At 31.7% G+C, this 16,799-nt stretch overlaps 1 protein-coding gene across 3 annotated transcripts in view; it reads left to right on the top strand.

The window, feature by feature from the left end:
• The window catches only part of Mical (Molecule interacting with CasL), a 241,831-nt gene that overhangs the window by 165,229 nt on the left and 59,803 nt on the right, over window positions 1-16,799 (top strand). For all 3 annotated transcript variants that reach the window (XM_085826689.1, XM_085826697.1, XM_085826694.1), the window contains 6 exons: window positions 4,040-4,373; window positions 7,018-7,214; window positions 13,451-13,595; window positions 15,650-15,768; window positions 15,988-16,101; window positions 16,245-16,643. In XM_085826689.1, the coding sequence (XP_085682815.1) occupies window positions 4,040-4,373; window positions 7,018-7,214; window positions 13,451-13,595; window positions 15,650-15,768; window positions 15,988-16,101; window positions 16,245-16,643 (1,308 nt within the window). The remainder of the gene's footprint in view (window positions 1-4,039; window positions 4,374-7,017; window positions 7,215-13,450; window positions 13,596-15,649; window positions 15,769-15,987; window positions 16,102-16,244; window positions 16,644-16,799) is intronic.

Here is a 16,799-nt window from a genome sequence, read left to right as displayed (position 1 = left end):
TAAAAATTCTTTATGAGTATCTTTAATCACATGAGCAATGTCTATAAATGATTTCTTGCTATGCATACTGTATGTGCTTTTTGTTTTTTTTTCTAATAGAAAGATAAATTAGGCATGGGGTAAGATCTTTAGCAAACTCAAGATAAAAATGAATTTATTTATGTGGCCCCCAAAAAATCTGATCATGTAAGATTTATTGAATTAGCAAGCAAACTCTATTTTAACCCTCTAGCCATGTTTTATGTATTGCTTTATTATTTATTATTCATTTTATTTTATAAAATATTTATTTGATTTATATATTTTATTTGTTAATTGTCTTATATGTGCCCATGTACTACTAACCATGTATAGGCATGTTTTGGTAATGAAATCAGTTTTTATGATTTCCTAAGGTTATTCTTTATCAGTCACATTTATAATAGCATCAAGCAAATTATTATTCTTACATTTGTATCTGTCATCATATGGATTCTGATAAGCGAGAAACCAAGTGATTGCAAGCTGTATGACATTGCTTCTTTTTCTTCCACTTGCTGATCCCCATATGTATTTCACTTTCTTCCTATTGATACAGTCAAAAGTCATTGATTCGGACACCCATAATCCGGAATGATCTATAATCCGGACCTCAAAGCTACAAACTTTCTGCGCATGAACATAATACATTTACGCATGCATGTTTAATGTATAACTGATGGTATAAGCTAAAATTATCTAATTATCTATTTCAGTTAATGTTGCAGATTGCGTTGTTCCTTAATCTTTGAATTAGATCCAGCTTATTATTTTTTGCAGAGTGTTAGAGAATTTTATAAAAATAAGATAAATAAGAGAATTAATTAGAGAATTTTATAAAAATAAGCTTGAACTTTTGATTATGTCAAAAAGAATTTACGATTCTGGAGCTGTCAAAGGATCTACAAAGCAAAAGCATGTTTCGATGTCCATCAAACAAAAAGTGGAATTGCTGCAAAAAATGGATAAAGGCATATCCTTTGTTTCTCGAACCATTCCGAAATCTGTTTATCAATTTCACGCTGCTCTGTGGAGGGAGGGGGGACAAAGCGGCACGCAATGAACTGGAAGTTGATCTGTCAGCACTATCCTTATCTTTAGGGCAGATGTTTTTATTTTATTTGGCTTATAATTCCTTACTAAATGTAGTATTTCATCTCTATGTACTCCGTCTTTGATATGATTTAAATCAAATTCCTCGTCATTATAATTCGCTTCCGATAGTGAAAAAAGTGACACAGAGGTTATTGAAAACGAAAAAATTTCGATTGACAAATTAGTCCCAACGAGTCCGGATTAACGACTTTTGACTGTACTAGTCTCAGAATATAAATTTAGATTAAAATTTAAAAAATCTGATGTGTACACCACATGACTTCCTTGTACAGAATATTAAATTATATGCAGTTTTTCTTACATTTCATTTAAACTTTATTGGATTGAATTAAATCTACTTAGTCGATAGCGCAAACGACAATAGAATAAATGCACTCTTTAAAATTCATTACATTTGTTTACCATGGCAACAACTCACTTAACAGTGTTATATTTCATTCATATTATAACTCAAAAAGCACAAAATATATATCATTTGAAAAATTATCTAATCGTTGCTACATGTTCTATTCAAATACTCTAATAAATCTAGAATGATGTTTAAAAGAAATTAAGCAAACAAAACAAAAAAGAAACAGTTTTTCACAGACAGTTTAGTATTTCTCATTCAATTAATTCAGTTCTCACTTCGCAAAAAGGCTAAAATACATAAAAACTCAAAATTTCTATATTAAAAATTACGAAGCAAATTTTAAACGCTTATTTCCTCGAAAAAATTCCTGAAAGGATTAAGCATGAGTCCATGTGCAATAATAAATGAGGGCGTTATCTTTGTTGTTGCAAAGCTTAGTTTCTCTAGCTTGACAACAAATCTACTATTGCTGTTTCAATTGTAAACAAATATGTCTACCATGTTATTTAAAAGTTTTGTTTAACCGCACTTAAACAGCTTTTAAATTGTTGATAACTGTACAAATATTGCTTGCAGATTTACCAGAAGATAAGAACAACATAATTGAATCATTTTTAAAGCAAAAAAGGCACAATTTACAAACATATAAGAGTAAAGAAACTGAGATCACTGAGGTGGGTAACAGAGGGGATATATATACAGTCAAAAGTCTTTAATCCGGAATGATCTATAATGCGGACCTCAAAGCTACAAACTTTCTGCGCATGCGTAAACGCATAATGCATTACCACATGTGCATAATACATTTAAGTATGTATAACGGAAGGTATAAGCTAAGCTAAAATTATCTAATTACCTATTTCAGTTAATGTTGCAGATTGCGTTGTTCCTTAATCTTCTAACTGGATCTGGCTTATCATTTTTTGCAGACTGTTAGAGTAATTTTATAAAAGTAAGCTTGAACTTTCGATTATGTCAAAAAGAATTTCCGATTCTGGAGCCGCCAAAGGATCTACAAAGCAAAAGCATATTTCAATGTCCATGAAACAAAAAGTGGAATTGCTGCAAAAAATGGATAAAGGCATATCCTTTGTTTCTATAACCATTCCGAAATCTGTTTATCAATTTCACACTGCTCTGCGGGGGGGGGGACATCGCGGCATGCAATGAACTGGATGTTGATCTGTCAGCACTATCCTTATCTTCAGAGCAGATGTTTTTATTTTATTCGGCTTATAATTCCTTACTAAATGTAGTATTTCATCTCAATGTACTCCGTCTTTCATATAATTTAAATCAAATTCCTCGTCATTATAAATATCATGAATACACATCAAATAGTTTTCTGGTAGCAGTTTTCTAATTTCGACTGTGCGTAATGTATGCTTTACGCATGCACGCATTGAAAGAAATTTTTAATAAAGTAAACAAATAATATTAAGCTTTTTTTTTTTTTTTTTTGTAAATTTTGATACCCTTTAGATCATAATTTTTCTTTATTTCATAAATTACGGTTTCATATTTTCATAATTTTATAATTTCTGCATGCCATCTTACCAGATTTAAATTGATGATCTATAATCCAGTATCGCCAAAGTATATTTATACACGTTTGGTGCGGCCGATTGCTACCAAAATACAAGGTGCACATCTATATGATATAGCAGTCATGCATACAAAATTTCACTGTACTGAGGCTACTCGTTTTTTAGTTATGCGAGATACATACTGATGCCATGAAAAATTCTCTTTAGAATTCATTTTAAAGCAATTTTATAATTTTCTTTGGCTGGAAGAAGTGTCCTTTATTCTGTCCTTACGTTCAGATTAAATTGCATTCGATAGCGGTCAAAATGGTATTTTCATTGAAATATGCTGCCTGAAACTTTTCGCAATTACAATACTTCCTTTTTACTTCGTACAAGGAAGTAAAAATAGCCACTTCTAGCCACCCATTTCCTAAAAAAAAAAAAAAAAAGAGAGAGAGAGAGAGAACAAACAGACAAAAATTAAGCAAATATCCCATCTTTATAGAAGAATCTGAAACAGCTTCTGGGATTCGTGAATATTTTTAACGTCAATCACAGCTAGTATTTTTTGGTAAAGTATTGATGGCTTCAGTTTATCTACACCTTTCCCCATGCTATAATTATCTAGTTTGTTATGAATGTATTTTGATACTCAAATGAAGAATAATGTGAGTAATATACAGATAGAATTAATAAATGCGTAAATAGAGTTGTTTATGAAAAAATCCAAAATGGCCTGCTCTCTCATAAAAGTTTCATTTACTATTTGACTATGTAGATATTAATTCAGTAATAATATTTAAGTGTAGTAGTTAGGATACTTTTAATTGTATATGCATATGTGGAAGCAAACAGATCAGTGTTGTTTTGCATGAAATAATGTTTTGTGAGTCTTTTTCAGTGTTCAGTAAACATTTATTAGTGGATGTAAGCAGTTTATACAAATATTAATTTTTTATGTATTTATTTAAAAATTTTTATATTGCTTCACTTTTTTTTTTTTTTTTTTTTTTTTTCCTGACAGCCTTTCTGGCCAACTGGTTCTGGTTGTGCTCGAGGTTTCCTAAGTTCTTTTGATGCAGCCTGGATGATAAGGAGTTGGGCTTCTGGTAGACTTTCACCATTGCAAGTGCTTGCGGAAAGAGAAGCTATTTATCGTTTGTTAGCTCAAACTACTCCAGAAAATTTAAGCAAAGACTTAAATCAGTATACTCTTAATCCATCTTCAAGGTACCCAAATCTTAATCTTCAAGCAGTTCTGCCTTCTCAAGTGCGATCGCTATATGATACAGATGGAAAACTGGAAGAAAGCATCATTGATGTCACTGTTGAAGCACCAAAAAAGAAGAGGAGGAAAGGTGAGAATTTTTATGCACTTAATGAAATTTCCCCTACCTTGTTTTTAAAACAACAAAGATATTTTTAAAAAATTGTGTATATTTTCCAAAAATGGTGCTAATTTTAATTATTTAAAGTTGACTTCAAAATAAGGAATTAAAAATAATTCATGCTTAGTTACTCCAGTTCCTGCATGTATGACAAATTTTCTGTGCAAAATTATAAAATTTTATATTATGCAATTTTTTTATTAATTTTACTTTTTTGGTATTGTTACTGCAATAGATCATGGGTTAAAAAATAACTTATTTTAAAACTAAAGCATTGTTCACTAAACAATAATGATATCTAGCGTACTTCAAAATGTCCGTCATAGTAAGGAAATAGGGATTACGTAAGAACATGTGCAAGTGTATTCCATGTGGCTAAAATCTGTATGAGCCTATTCTGAGCCTTTCCTCCACAGCTATCTGTTCTTTTATGTTCAACCTACTGCAGAGTTACAATAGCTTAATGAAATTTGGCTTATCTCTAGGATGGTTAAGTGCCTGCTGCCACAATGTTATGCCTGCATTTGAATCTTGGAAAAGTCATAGATATTTGTAATCTATAGTATCTTTGTGGCCTGGGAAGGAGGGAGCATTCAAAACATCATTGAGCTATAAGCCTTTTTAAAATATTGGCTGTAATCAAGGCTTAATTTCATCAGTTAGAAGTTCCATAGTCATATAAAACAGAAATAAGTAAATTAACAGTGAAATATTAAAATAATTTTTAAAAAATAAAATATTTGATAATTAAAATTCAATAAAATGTAAAGAGATGAAAAATTAATCATTATTAAAATAATGGTAAACATTTAAATAATAAATAAGGCTCTGACTGGAATCCTAGTTTCATTCAAAAAACTAAGAAATAGCTTAACTGGATTAGGATTTAAGCCCTGAAAGATTATAATATACTGCTTTAAGGGATGATAGAAACGAAAACCATTCCTTTTCAAGCTCTCCATTAAAAAAGTTAACAGTGGTTAAAGCATCATTAATGAGAATAGAAAGAAGGCTTTTAACAATAACAGGCCCACCAGTTGCCGAGCGGTAAATTCGCTGAACACTGGTAGTTCGGTCCGAGGTTCGAATCCCGCAAAGGGCTGGCTGCATGGGTGTTTCTGTGGTTTTCCCCATGTGTAACGTGTATACAAGCCAGTTTCCCTTAGAAAATCCTCCACGAAGGCATCCCTCCCCTTAGGCAGATACCCCTTGAGGCTTTGCCATAATTAAATAACATAACATAACATTTAACAATAACAGAGTATGGAGAAAATGTTAACGGAGCATGTGTAAGCATGAAAACAGAGAGAGGAGAAGAGTCTGACTTTCTAGTTTGATCCTGTACTAATTCTAGCTTTCAAGTGGAATGTGTCAGAGGTAAAACATTTAACCTGAATTCAAGAGTTAACTGAAAACAAAGTAACTAGTGGCAATTTTCTTCCTCTCTGTTTGCCTATATCATTCTGAAAAGTCTGTAGGTGTTCTTTTCTACAGGAGGTCACAGTGTTGGAATGAAAAATTCATTGAACTTCCTGAGAAATAAGCATTTGTCATATAGGTTGGAGCTTTTCTTTTCTTGAAAGTCTTAACCTCTGTCCAAGGTTTATTTTGCGGGGAAAGAGAGGAATGCATTCAGATGTTAGAATCTATTTTCCATTTAATTTTATTATTAAAATAAAATTTTCAAGAGCAAAAGAATTTTCTGCCAAAATTATGGTTCACTTTGTGTAAAGGAAATGTTGGAGACCTCTTATTTAAAGCTACAGTGTGCTCTTGCTAGAATTACAATTTATCAACCTGGCTCTAGTGGATTGTGGTGCAGCTCAAGCTCTGATGATAAGGGAAGAGAGATTGTTAGAGTCTTCATGAAAATTGGGATGAAGCTGAGTAAAAGTCATACTGTTAATCTCTAATGTGCGAAAGGCCTTGACATTGACAAGCACTTTGTACTTCTTGTCCATGATAAATTCATTGATCTGTTGTAATAGGTGTGAGATCACGAGAATAAGTATCAGTAGCATATAAAATTTCATATGATACAATAATAACTTCAGAACTTCTGTTGTGTAATATCATCATTTTATGTACAGATTATTCAGTGTAGTGCATTTAAAATTATTGCCGTAATGTTGATCAGCAGTCTTGTTCGTGAAAAGTGTGATAGTCTTTTCCATGAAAAATAAGCTTTTATATTTGCATTCTGTTATATAATGGACTTAATTTACATAAAATAGAAAATATCCATTAAATAATGGTATTAAAAAAATCTTATGTAATTAAATCTTTTTTAATGCATGAAATAATTTAAAATTTATGGTTTTTTTTTTATTAAATACTGCATAATTACTATCTAAATTCAATTCTTTATTACTTGTAAGTGAGCAAGAGTGAAAAAATATAAGGAAATAATCTAATCCTGAATAATAATTTAGTAGTTTTAACAAAACAAAATAAAATCTTTGGAAAGCAAAACACTTTGTGGAAGTGATCTATCAGGTAGCAGATTGTAACATCATTTGTATTACATTTGCTGTAATTTTTTTAATCAGGTGTAATAATTTTTACTTTTAGGATCGATATTTACAGGTGTACCTTTATTTTTATTTGATTCCAGAATCCATGATCCATCCTGATACATTGCTTAACTGGTGCCAGAAACAAGTAGCACTGAATGACAAAATCAAAATTAATGATTTCACATCATCCTGGAAAAATGGATTAGCTTTATGTGCAATATTGCACCGTTATCGACCTGATCTCATTGATCTTTTAGCTCTAGATCCAGAAAATGTTGCAAAAAATAATCAGTTGGTAAGTAATTTGTTCGTTTCCAGCAACATTGTAAATTTTCTGAACTTTTTCTTTTAAAATTAATTTAATAATTTGTTGCACAAAAACTTGTATTGATGAGTTTGTAATGAATAGGTTTTAACAATAGAATGCTTATAATTTTCCTTTTTTGTCTGCTATTTTCCTGTCATAATACTGCTACTGTTCATTTAAAAAAATTTTGTGACTTTTAAATCTTTAATTTTGATTAAAATATTCTAAGTTTCACTACACATATAGAATACAATAGTTTTCTAAGTGTTTTTAAGCATTAAGAAAATTTTATAGTTATACATCATGTGCATGTCTGTCTTTTCTACGCCTGTAAACAGATCCATCATGAAGATAAATTTACATTGCAGTCACAGGCTTTTTCCAAAAACATGTACTTATAAAGGATGCCAGAAATTATTCTCTAATGTCTGTTCTGTTTGATTTTGGTCATAAATTATATTTTGAAAAATGTTTGTTTTCATATGGACTACCAACCCTGCATGTTTTTTTATGAATTTAGAACATTTTCAGCATTGATATTTCAAAAGCTTATAAATAGATATCTCTTTTCTTTTGAGGCTTTTAGCTCTTATTTTCTAAGGTCTCAAAACCCAGTTTACCAGTATTTGATGATAGAATTTCATTTATTTTCTAAAAAGAGTTTTTTAGGAAGTCAGTTAAGTTAGCTTCTATGGAGAGCAAGGATGCCAATGACAGCAAAATACATCACTCGAAATGATAATTATATTATATTTAAAAACAGATCATGCAGAGCTTGCTGAATTGGTTTAAAAATAGAAGAAAATCTTAAGAAAAAATTTGTGATATATATGAAAGACATAGTTGTTATGTTGTATTACTGTGAATAAAAATATTTAAAAAGTACAAGTTTATTTAAAGTTGGACGCCAAATAATGGATTAAAAGAATGCACAATTGTTAGTCATGACAAATTAGTGTCATAAGTGGGATAGAATAATGGCATCAAAAGATTAGATTATCCTTACCTTTGAATCGTATTTATAAAGTGTTACAAAGTCTTCAAAAACTGAGGATTTTGCATTGTTTATGTAAAAATTGGATTTTTGTTTTATTTTCTCAGTTGGCCCGTGATTTAACCACTTGCCTAGGTATTCCGAGTTAACTAGTCATCAAAATTAATTTTCCTGGGTTGTGATTCTTGGTTCATAACAGACTCTTTATTTATTCTGAATCAACTGACAGTGTGTTTTGTGGCTGTGATGGTGACCTTCACGACATTTTATGAGAATATGCGAGTTTTTTAACTTAGCATCCAAGCACCTATCCACTTGTAAGTGAGGTTATTTTTATCTCTATCAAATGTGTTAGGTTAGCAATTCAGCCTGCTCAGGTATTTAGTGGGAAGTACTCAAATTAAAAGTTTATAAATTTGTTCTTTTAGGGCTTTGTCAAAAAATTTTGCTAAAGTAGACTATTTTTGCCCAGATTGAAATGTGCGTTTAGTGCCATTCTTCAAGGTCTACGACACTGTTTCTAATTCGAACTAAAATTTTTATGTATTTTTATATTTTATTTCTTTTTAATCATTTCTACCACAGTTTCTGTATACAGACAGATAAATATTCAATCTACCATTATTGAATTTCAAAATTATTTTTTTGTGTTCATTCTTAATTAAAAACACACTAACGAGTTAAATCTGGATAATTATTTATCATTTATTTACATCATAAAAATATGAAAAATACAAAAATTCTGAAAAAAATATTTGTAGAATCTTTTTTGTCTTTTACTACACACATGTCCATAAATTAAGGATAATTCGGAGTCACGCGGAAATCAAACTCTAAAATAAATATATCACCTGTAAAATCACTACACACATCTTCAAGAATCATATGCAAATTTCAGGAAGTAACCAGATGACACCGATGGTACGTCACAATGATGAGAGTGTTAGAGAGTGATATATAAGGAATACCAGCAAAGAAGTAAAATTGTTTGCAGGCACTTTATAAGCATTTCAGTGTAATAACCAAATAGTTATGACACAAAGGACGCATTTGGATGATTTTTTACGTGGTAGAATTATCGGCCGTCTGGAATGTGGGCGTACCCAACTGGAAGTATCAGACGAACTTGGAATTGCCCAGAGTGTCATCTCCAGGCTTTGGCAACGATTCCAAGATGATAGTAATGTGAGTAGACTTTACAGCACAGGTCGTCCCAGAGTTACAACACCGAATGAGGACCGGTATTTGGCAGTTACTGCCAAAAGAAACAGGCGGAGCACAGCCTCAGACCTGTCTTGTCAGCAATCTTCAGCCACTGGTACGACAATTTCAAGGCAGACCGTGTACAGACGCTTAGGGCAGATTGGTCTATATGCTCGTAGACCTGTCAGATGAGTTCCACTTACTGCAACTCTGTCGCCTGCAGTTAGCCTGGAGTAGAGAGCATGCATTGTGGACACCGCAACAGTGGGCTTGTGTGATGTTTTCCGACGAGTCCAGGTTTAGCTTGCAGTCTGTTTCTCGCCGGACTTTCATATGGAGAGCTCCAGGTACCCGTTACTACCAAGAAAACATCATTGAACGACACCGTAACGGTGATGCAGGAGTGCTCGTTTGGGGTGGAATTATTCTGTGTTCCAGAACTGACCTGCATGTTCAAATTGGAACCATGACAAGCCAAATCTATCGGGACGTCATTCTGGAACAACATGTCCACTTGTTTCGGGGCGCCATTGGCGCACAATTTGTGTGTATGGATGACAGTGCCCTTCCTCAGCGTGCAAGCATCGTAAGCGAATGCCTTCAATCGGAGGATATCACCCGTATGGACTAGCCAGCATTCTCACTGGTCTTGGATCCAGTAGAGCACGTGTGGGACATGCTTGGCCGACGAGTTGCAGCTCGTCAACCTCCTTCTACATGTCTACCGGAACTTCGGAGAGCATTGCTTTTTGAGTGGTGTAATATCCCCCAAGATCAGATCGATAATTTGATATTCAGCATGCCTAGGCGTTGTACGGTATTGCATCTTCTGGTGGACATACAATGTATTAACAATCATACCAAGCATGTAATATTGGTTTTTTGTAAATAGGTTTTTTTTTTTTTTTTTTTTTTTTTTAAATTTGCTCCAGGGAGAAAACATCGCTAATTTTTTTAATAATGTCAAACGTGTAGCATCTTTTTTTGCTCTTTACCTTTTGTTTAATAAATAAGCTTTACAAATAAGTCAAATTTGTTATGCTTTTAACTCTTCCTTTGCCTGATTTTGCATTATCCTTAATTTATGGACATGAATGTAATTAAAAGTACATGGTAATAAAAAAAGGAGAGGTTGATAATTTTTGCATGGTAACTGAAAAATAAATGCTTAGTTAAGGGGTTAATTTATGTAATTTTAACATTTGGCATTGTGTTACAGGGCAAAAATTATGAAAGTAATGTGAGAATTAATCTTTAACTTTTTCCTCCATATTACTGTTCAGTCGAACTTGCATGAAGGTGACATATAAAATTAAAAAAAAAAAAAAAAATTAACTTAAATGTAGCACAATAAAAAAACTGCCAAAGAGAAGGAAATCAAACTGTATCATAATAATTAAAAGTGTACTATTATCTGTTTTAAAAAAGAAACTTCCATAAATACAAGAAATTTTTTCCCCTATTTTGTGTATTAGAAAGTTAAAATATCAAACTTAGAGTTTTAATATATAAGTCACAGATTTATTATCTAAAGCTATTAAATTTTATTTTTTTCTTTTAATTGTAGTGTGTTCCAGGAATACCCTTCCCCCCCCCCTCAGAAAATGGTTTTATCAGTATAATTATTGCATTAATATGATATTTACATTAGTTTAAGAAGTAAAATTAATTAATATCCTAATGAAAATAAAGTTTGTATGTTTTAATATGTGTATATGTATGTATCATATGATATTTTAAAGATATTGTTAATTTAGTTGATTTTAAGTACAGTCAAAAGTCGTTAATCCGGACTTGTCGGGACTTCGGCGATTCCGGATCATCGATTTTTCAGGATTATAGATCATCAGTTTAAATCTGGTAAGATGGCATGGAGAAATTATAAAATTAAAAATATAAAACCATAATTTATGAAATAAAGAACAATTTTTATCTAAAGGGTATCAAAATTTACCAAAAAAAAAAAAGCTTAATATTTATTTGTTTACTTTATTAAACATTTCTTTCAATGTAAGTTGTTTAAGTTGCTTCGTTTTTTATGTGATAATACATTCTCTTTAATTCTATAAACAGACATAATTTCTTGTTCAGTTACAAAGTTCCGCTGTTCAAGTCCTATAATTGCTGTGTCTACCGACTAATTTGTCAATCGAAATTTTTTTCGTTTTCAATAACCTCTGTCACTTTCTTCGTTATCTATCGGAAGCGAATTATAATGATGAGGAATTTGATTTAAATAATATCAAAGACGGAGTACATCGAGATGAAATACTACATTTAGTAAGGAATTATAAGCCAAATAAAATAAAAAGCATCTGCCCTGAAGATAAGGATAGTGCTGACAGATCAACTTCCAATTCATTGCGCGCCGCCACGGCATTAAAGATAAACAAACGTTAAAGTTTAGATAAACGAAGGATATGCCTTTATCCATTTTTTGCAGTAATTCCACTTTTTGTTTAATGAGCTTTGAAACATACTTTCGCTTTGTAGATCCTTTACATATTAATAAATATATATCAGAAATTCTATTTGACATAATCGAAAGTTCAAGCTTACTTTTATAAAATTGCTGTAACAGTCTGCAAAAAATAATAAGCCGGATCCAATTCGAAGATTAAGGAACAACGCAATCTTCAACATTAACTGAAATAGATAATTAGATAATTTTAGCTTAGCTTATACCGTCTGTTATACATTAAACGCGCACTCGTAAACGTATTTTTCGCACGCGCACAAGCATATTCGCAGCCGTAAAGGTCTTACGTGCATGCGTCAATGCGACGCATGCGCAGAAAGTTTGTAGCTTTGAGGTTCGGATTATAGATCATTCCGGATTATGGGTATCCAAATTAACGACTTTTGACTGTATTATGTTCAGTATTTTATTTTAATCTCACCATGTGAACGTGCACTTGAATGGGGAGGTGTGAGGCACTGGTGCCCTGTCTGGATAGCAAGGATGCCAATGCCAGCAAAATGCAAAGATAAGTAGCAAAATGGATCACATGGAATGATAATTGTATTTTATTTAAAAACAGGTCACACACAACCCATTGAATGGCTTTAAAAATAATAGAAAATCTTACGAACAGATTTGTGAGATATATGAAAGACACATTTGTGTTTTTTACTGTAAATAAAAACGTTTAAAAAGTACAAGTTTATTTGATGCTAAATAACTGATGAAAAGAGCCCTCAATCGTGGGTCACGATAAACAGTGTTAGAAATATTGACTTCAATCATTAAAAATTATATTCATATGAAGATAGATGCCACTCATAACTGGCACCCATTCTAATGCTAGTCTCAGTAGTGTCAGGTAGCACAAAACTTTAAGAGTGCATAGTGCAAAATATCTGATGTTCAATGATAAGTCTACCTTCACTATATTTTTCACATCTTAGAAAATTTGTATGTGGAAAACCCTTTCAGAAACATGTAATCTGGACTATCCAAGGTTAAAATTAATTTAGAGATGAACTGGTGACAGTTTAGATTGTTGTATTAAGAAGTCTTTGGAAATCTATGATGGAGCAGATCCATCCAGTCGTTCAAAATCTGTATCTGACTGACAGTCAGCAAGTCATCCTACAAAACTCGATACAAAGTGGTGTGAACATAGGAGGGAGCCTGAATATCTTCCATATCTTGCAGAATCTTTTTATGGCCCTGTTTGGAGTCTGTTAGAGGACAGAGTTGCAAGTTGTTTTCTCCTCTACCATCACAAGATGAAATAGCCACTTCCAAAAAGACAGACTAAAAGTGCTTTTAATGTTGATTAGAGTTAAATCAATCAATTTCAAGAAAAATCATTGCAATATTGGCCTCCAAAAGAGGCTCAACATAGTATTAATGAAATATTGTTTCAATTTTATTGTCCAGTTCCTGTTTTTAATGCAGTAACTGATGTCAGAGGACTAACTGTTCTTTTTTTTTTTTACATTTAAATTAAAATCATAATGCATTTTAAAAGGCAGTAATGATATTGTGTTACTTTATTATTATTATTTTACTCTGTTTTAGGCTTTTGATATTTGTGAAAAGGAACTTGGTATTCCACCTGTTATGACTGGTCAAGAAATGGCTGAATGCTCTGTTCCAGACAAATTAACCATGGTGTCTTACATATCGCAAGTATATGAAAGTTTTCGTGGAGAGATTCCTGTTAGTGAGTGTCTCTCTAAAGATGAATTTTTCAGTTTTTAATTTTAGTATAAATGATGCTTTTTGATTGCATGTGAAAAACTTATCTTTTATTTAAGAAAAAAATTAGCTTTAATGTCTTTATCATATTTGTTAAATCATTTTTATTAAACATTTCTTTTTACCTTCTAATAAACAAACTTTTATTAAACATTTTCTCAACTTTCTTGAATGCTTTTGATTGATTTAATGCAGTGTTTTTGTTGTTCATAAACATATCATTTCAGAGCATTTTCATTATTGTATTATAAGTATCTGAAGTTGCAGATGAATTTGCATACTTCTTTAGTAACTTTTATGCCCTTATTGCCTCTTGTTTGCTATTACATAAGAGTTCATAAGTTGTGTGAAGTGTGCTGCAAGTATTGCATGTCATCCTGTATGAATAGTAAGCTACAATTATATGAATTCTGTGTGAATAATTCACTCTGTGTCTCTCTATGGCATAACAATTACAAGTGGAAAAAGCAGAACTTTGTTGCTGAACAATAAATTTTTTTCTTTTATATTAGCAAATGTATTATGAGGGATTGGTTTTAAATTTTTAGTTTTAAGCCAAGACTGGTAGGAAGGAGGAAAATTAGTCATGACAAAATCCATGGTGTCATTTTCATCTTCCATGAAGGAATATAGTTTGACATCTATATTAAGCATAGGAAATGTTATGCATTTGATAGGGAAACTTGAAAAACTCTTTCTAATGGCAAGATGTTTTGCTTTTAATGAGCTAAAATAGTATAAAACATCTTGCTGTGGCCATGGTGCATTTTTTAGTTGTATCTGCCATTTAATAATAATAATAAACTGTGTAAATTTTGAATGTATTGATTTGATAAAAGAAGTAGGTGAGATCAAGTATGTAAATTCTTACTCTTCCTTTGTAGTTGCATCTTGAGCCCATATCTCTTAGTTTTAGTAGATGTGAATGTTTTTTGGGGGGGGGAGAACATCCCGTAGATGCCAAATTGGATTCAAGTATGAGGATGTCGAAGATAAATCTCAAGATTTAATAAAGTTATAAACTCTGATGAATGTTGTTATGTGTGATTCTTGGCCAGCAGTGAAAGATGTGTAGATGTATTGTTGAGAAACATTCTTTAATAGTGCAATGAACACCTATTTTTTAATTAGATAATCATCTAAATTTGCATACCTGTGTCGGTAAAGCTCTTTTTTAGGCATATCATTGGTTCTATCTGAAGATATTCCATATCACCAGAATCTGCCAGTACCCAGAACAGTCATCATATTTCATAACAGGTTCTTAGCTTCAGGTGGTTGATGTGAAATTTGCAAACATCCATCAGTATGAAATACTTAATTCACAGTACTGAATTTGGTTGCCAGTTGAGTAATTTTATGTCAAATTACAGAAGTCCTTTGGCATTTTGTTGCCCAGTTAACAGCTTATTCAACATCACTGTCAATAGAAGCAAGTCGTTCATACCAAACCCAGTATATTGCAGTGAACAATGAGTAGTCACTTGCTGGTAGATGTCCAAATTGCAGCTTTCAAGTGTTTATTCAGTTTCTACAAGTTGTCTTTTCGTATATATGCAAAGCAGGCTAGGTGACAAAGGTTGCACACCTTCTAGAGAGGTTTCCAGAAATACAAACCTTAGTTGATGGTATTTATTCTAACATATAAATAATATTGATATGCGTTTTCTATTTATAAATATCCCAAAGCTGCTTCTGAGTATTAATGACCCTTGTATTTGGTGTGTGATGCTCTGAATTTCTTGAAATCTGTTAAGTCATATTGTTTATTTATAACTATGTTTACTGTTGCAGCTATCACGGTTAGCATTTTGTCTGTAACAGGCAAAATGCAGGCAGAGAATAGGGTAAAAGCATGCTGATCAATTTATTGTAGGTAATATGCCAATTCATCTAGAATTTCAGTATGCATAGTTGTGTTATCAGGTCATTTAACTGTTTGCTGCTTAACTGTATATTTTTTCCTTACAGTTTTTATAATTTCTAGAAGAAATAATGCTTACTGATATTATTTTGCAGTTGGTTATCCAAAAATTAATGCTAATGAAGAAAGAACTGCGAGTCCTAATAAGCAACTACATAGTACACCTTTGTCAATTATAAACAAAATCAGTTGCAGATTTCAGCATAAAAGAAAAGTAAGCTTTAATTGTTATTTGTTATTTATTTAATGATAATAAAAAAAAGGATAACTGTCATATCTACCATTTCATTATCTAACTTTATAACTGAAGCACAGGAATTGTACTGAGAAAGATGAGTAAATAATTATGCATGATTAGATATTTTTCTTTAAGCCTTAGCTGAGTTACCTATATAATTTTATAATTGTTATTAATTGAGCTTAAATTATTTAGTATTCAGTTGAAAAAGAGTTGTCTAAAGAAAGGGAAAGAGGTGAAAATGTAAGGCGGCGTTCTTCCTCACTATTTGCTCATAAAAGAAAATCCAAGGAAAAAGGAGTACCCTCAGTAATTAATTTTATATATATATATATATATATATATTTTTTTTTTTTTTTTTTTTTTTTTTTTGTCATTCTTTCACTTTGGAGTTTACTTATTTTTAACTTCAGAATCAAATGTGAAAGTTATTTTGATTTTATTTATTTTAGGATATTTTGAAACAAGATGTTATATTAACGGACTATAAAAGTATCACTGCCAACAAGCCTAGAGAATCGATCAACACTCGAGTGAAGAATTTGGAAGCAAAAATAGCAAGAGATGCTGGTCACAGATTTTACAATACTGAAGAATCTGAAAGTTCAAAAGCATCACGTATTCGATCTGAACAAACAGAGCTTAACATAAAACTGCTACAAGAACAGCTTCAGAAAAATGGTAGTGAAGCTAATATAAAGAAGTCCAGAACACCAAAAGTTGGTAAATTGAGAAAGGATGAGTGGAACGTCAAAATTATTGAGGAAAAAACAAAGCAACAGCAGTCTGCTTTATTAAAAAATTCAACTCCAGAGAAACCAAAGATATTTAAAGAAATATTTATAAATAAGGTTTGTGATTTACTTGAATATATATTTTTCACATCATACCATAAAGCTGCTTCCCTCCTTTCACTTTGTATCTAAATACTTTTCCTGGGTTATTTTTAAGTGTTTTATACTGGGTGAAGTGAAAGAGGTATACAGTCAAAAGTCGTTGATCCCGAC

The sequence above is a fragment of the Stegodyphus dumicola genome, chromosome 1, assembly GCF_044657685.1.
Source record: "Stegodyphus dumicola isolate Sdum_Otavi_A_Nest chromosome 1, ASM4465768v1".
NCBI classification, from domain to species: Eukaryota; Metazoa; Arthropoda; class Arachnida; order Araneae; family Eresidae; genus Stegodyphus; species Stegodyphus dumicola.
The sequence above is the reverse complement of the archived record's forward strand: the minus strand, read 5'-3'. Positions and strand labels throughout refer to the sequence as shown.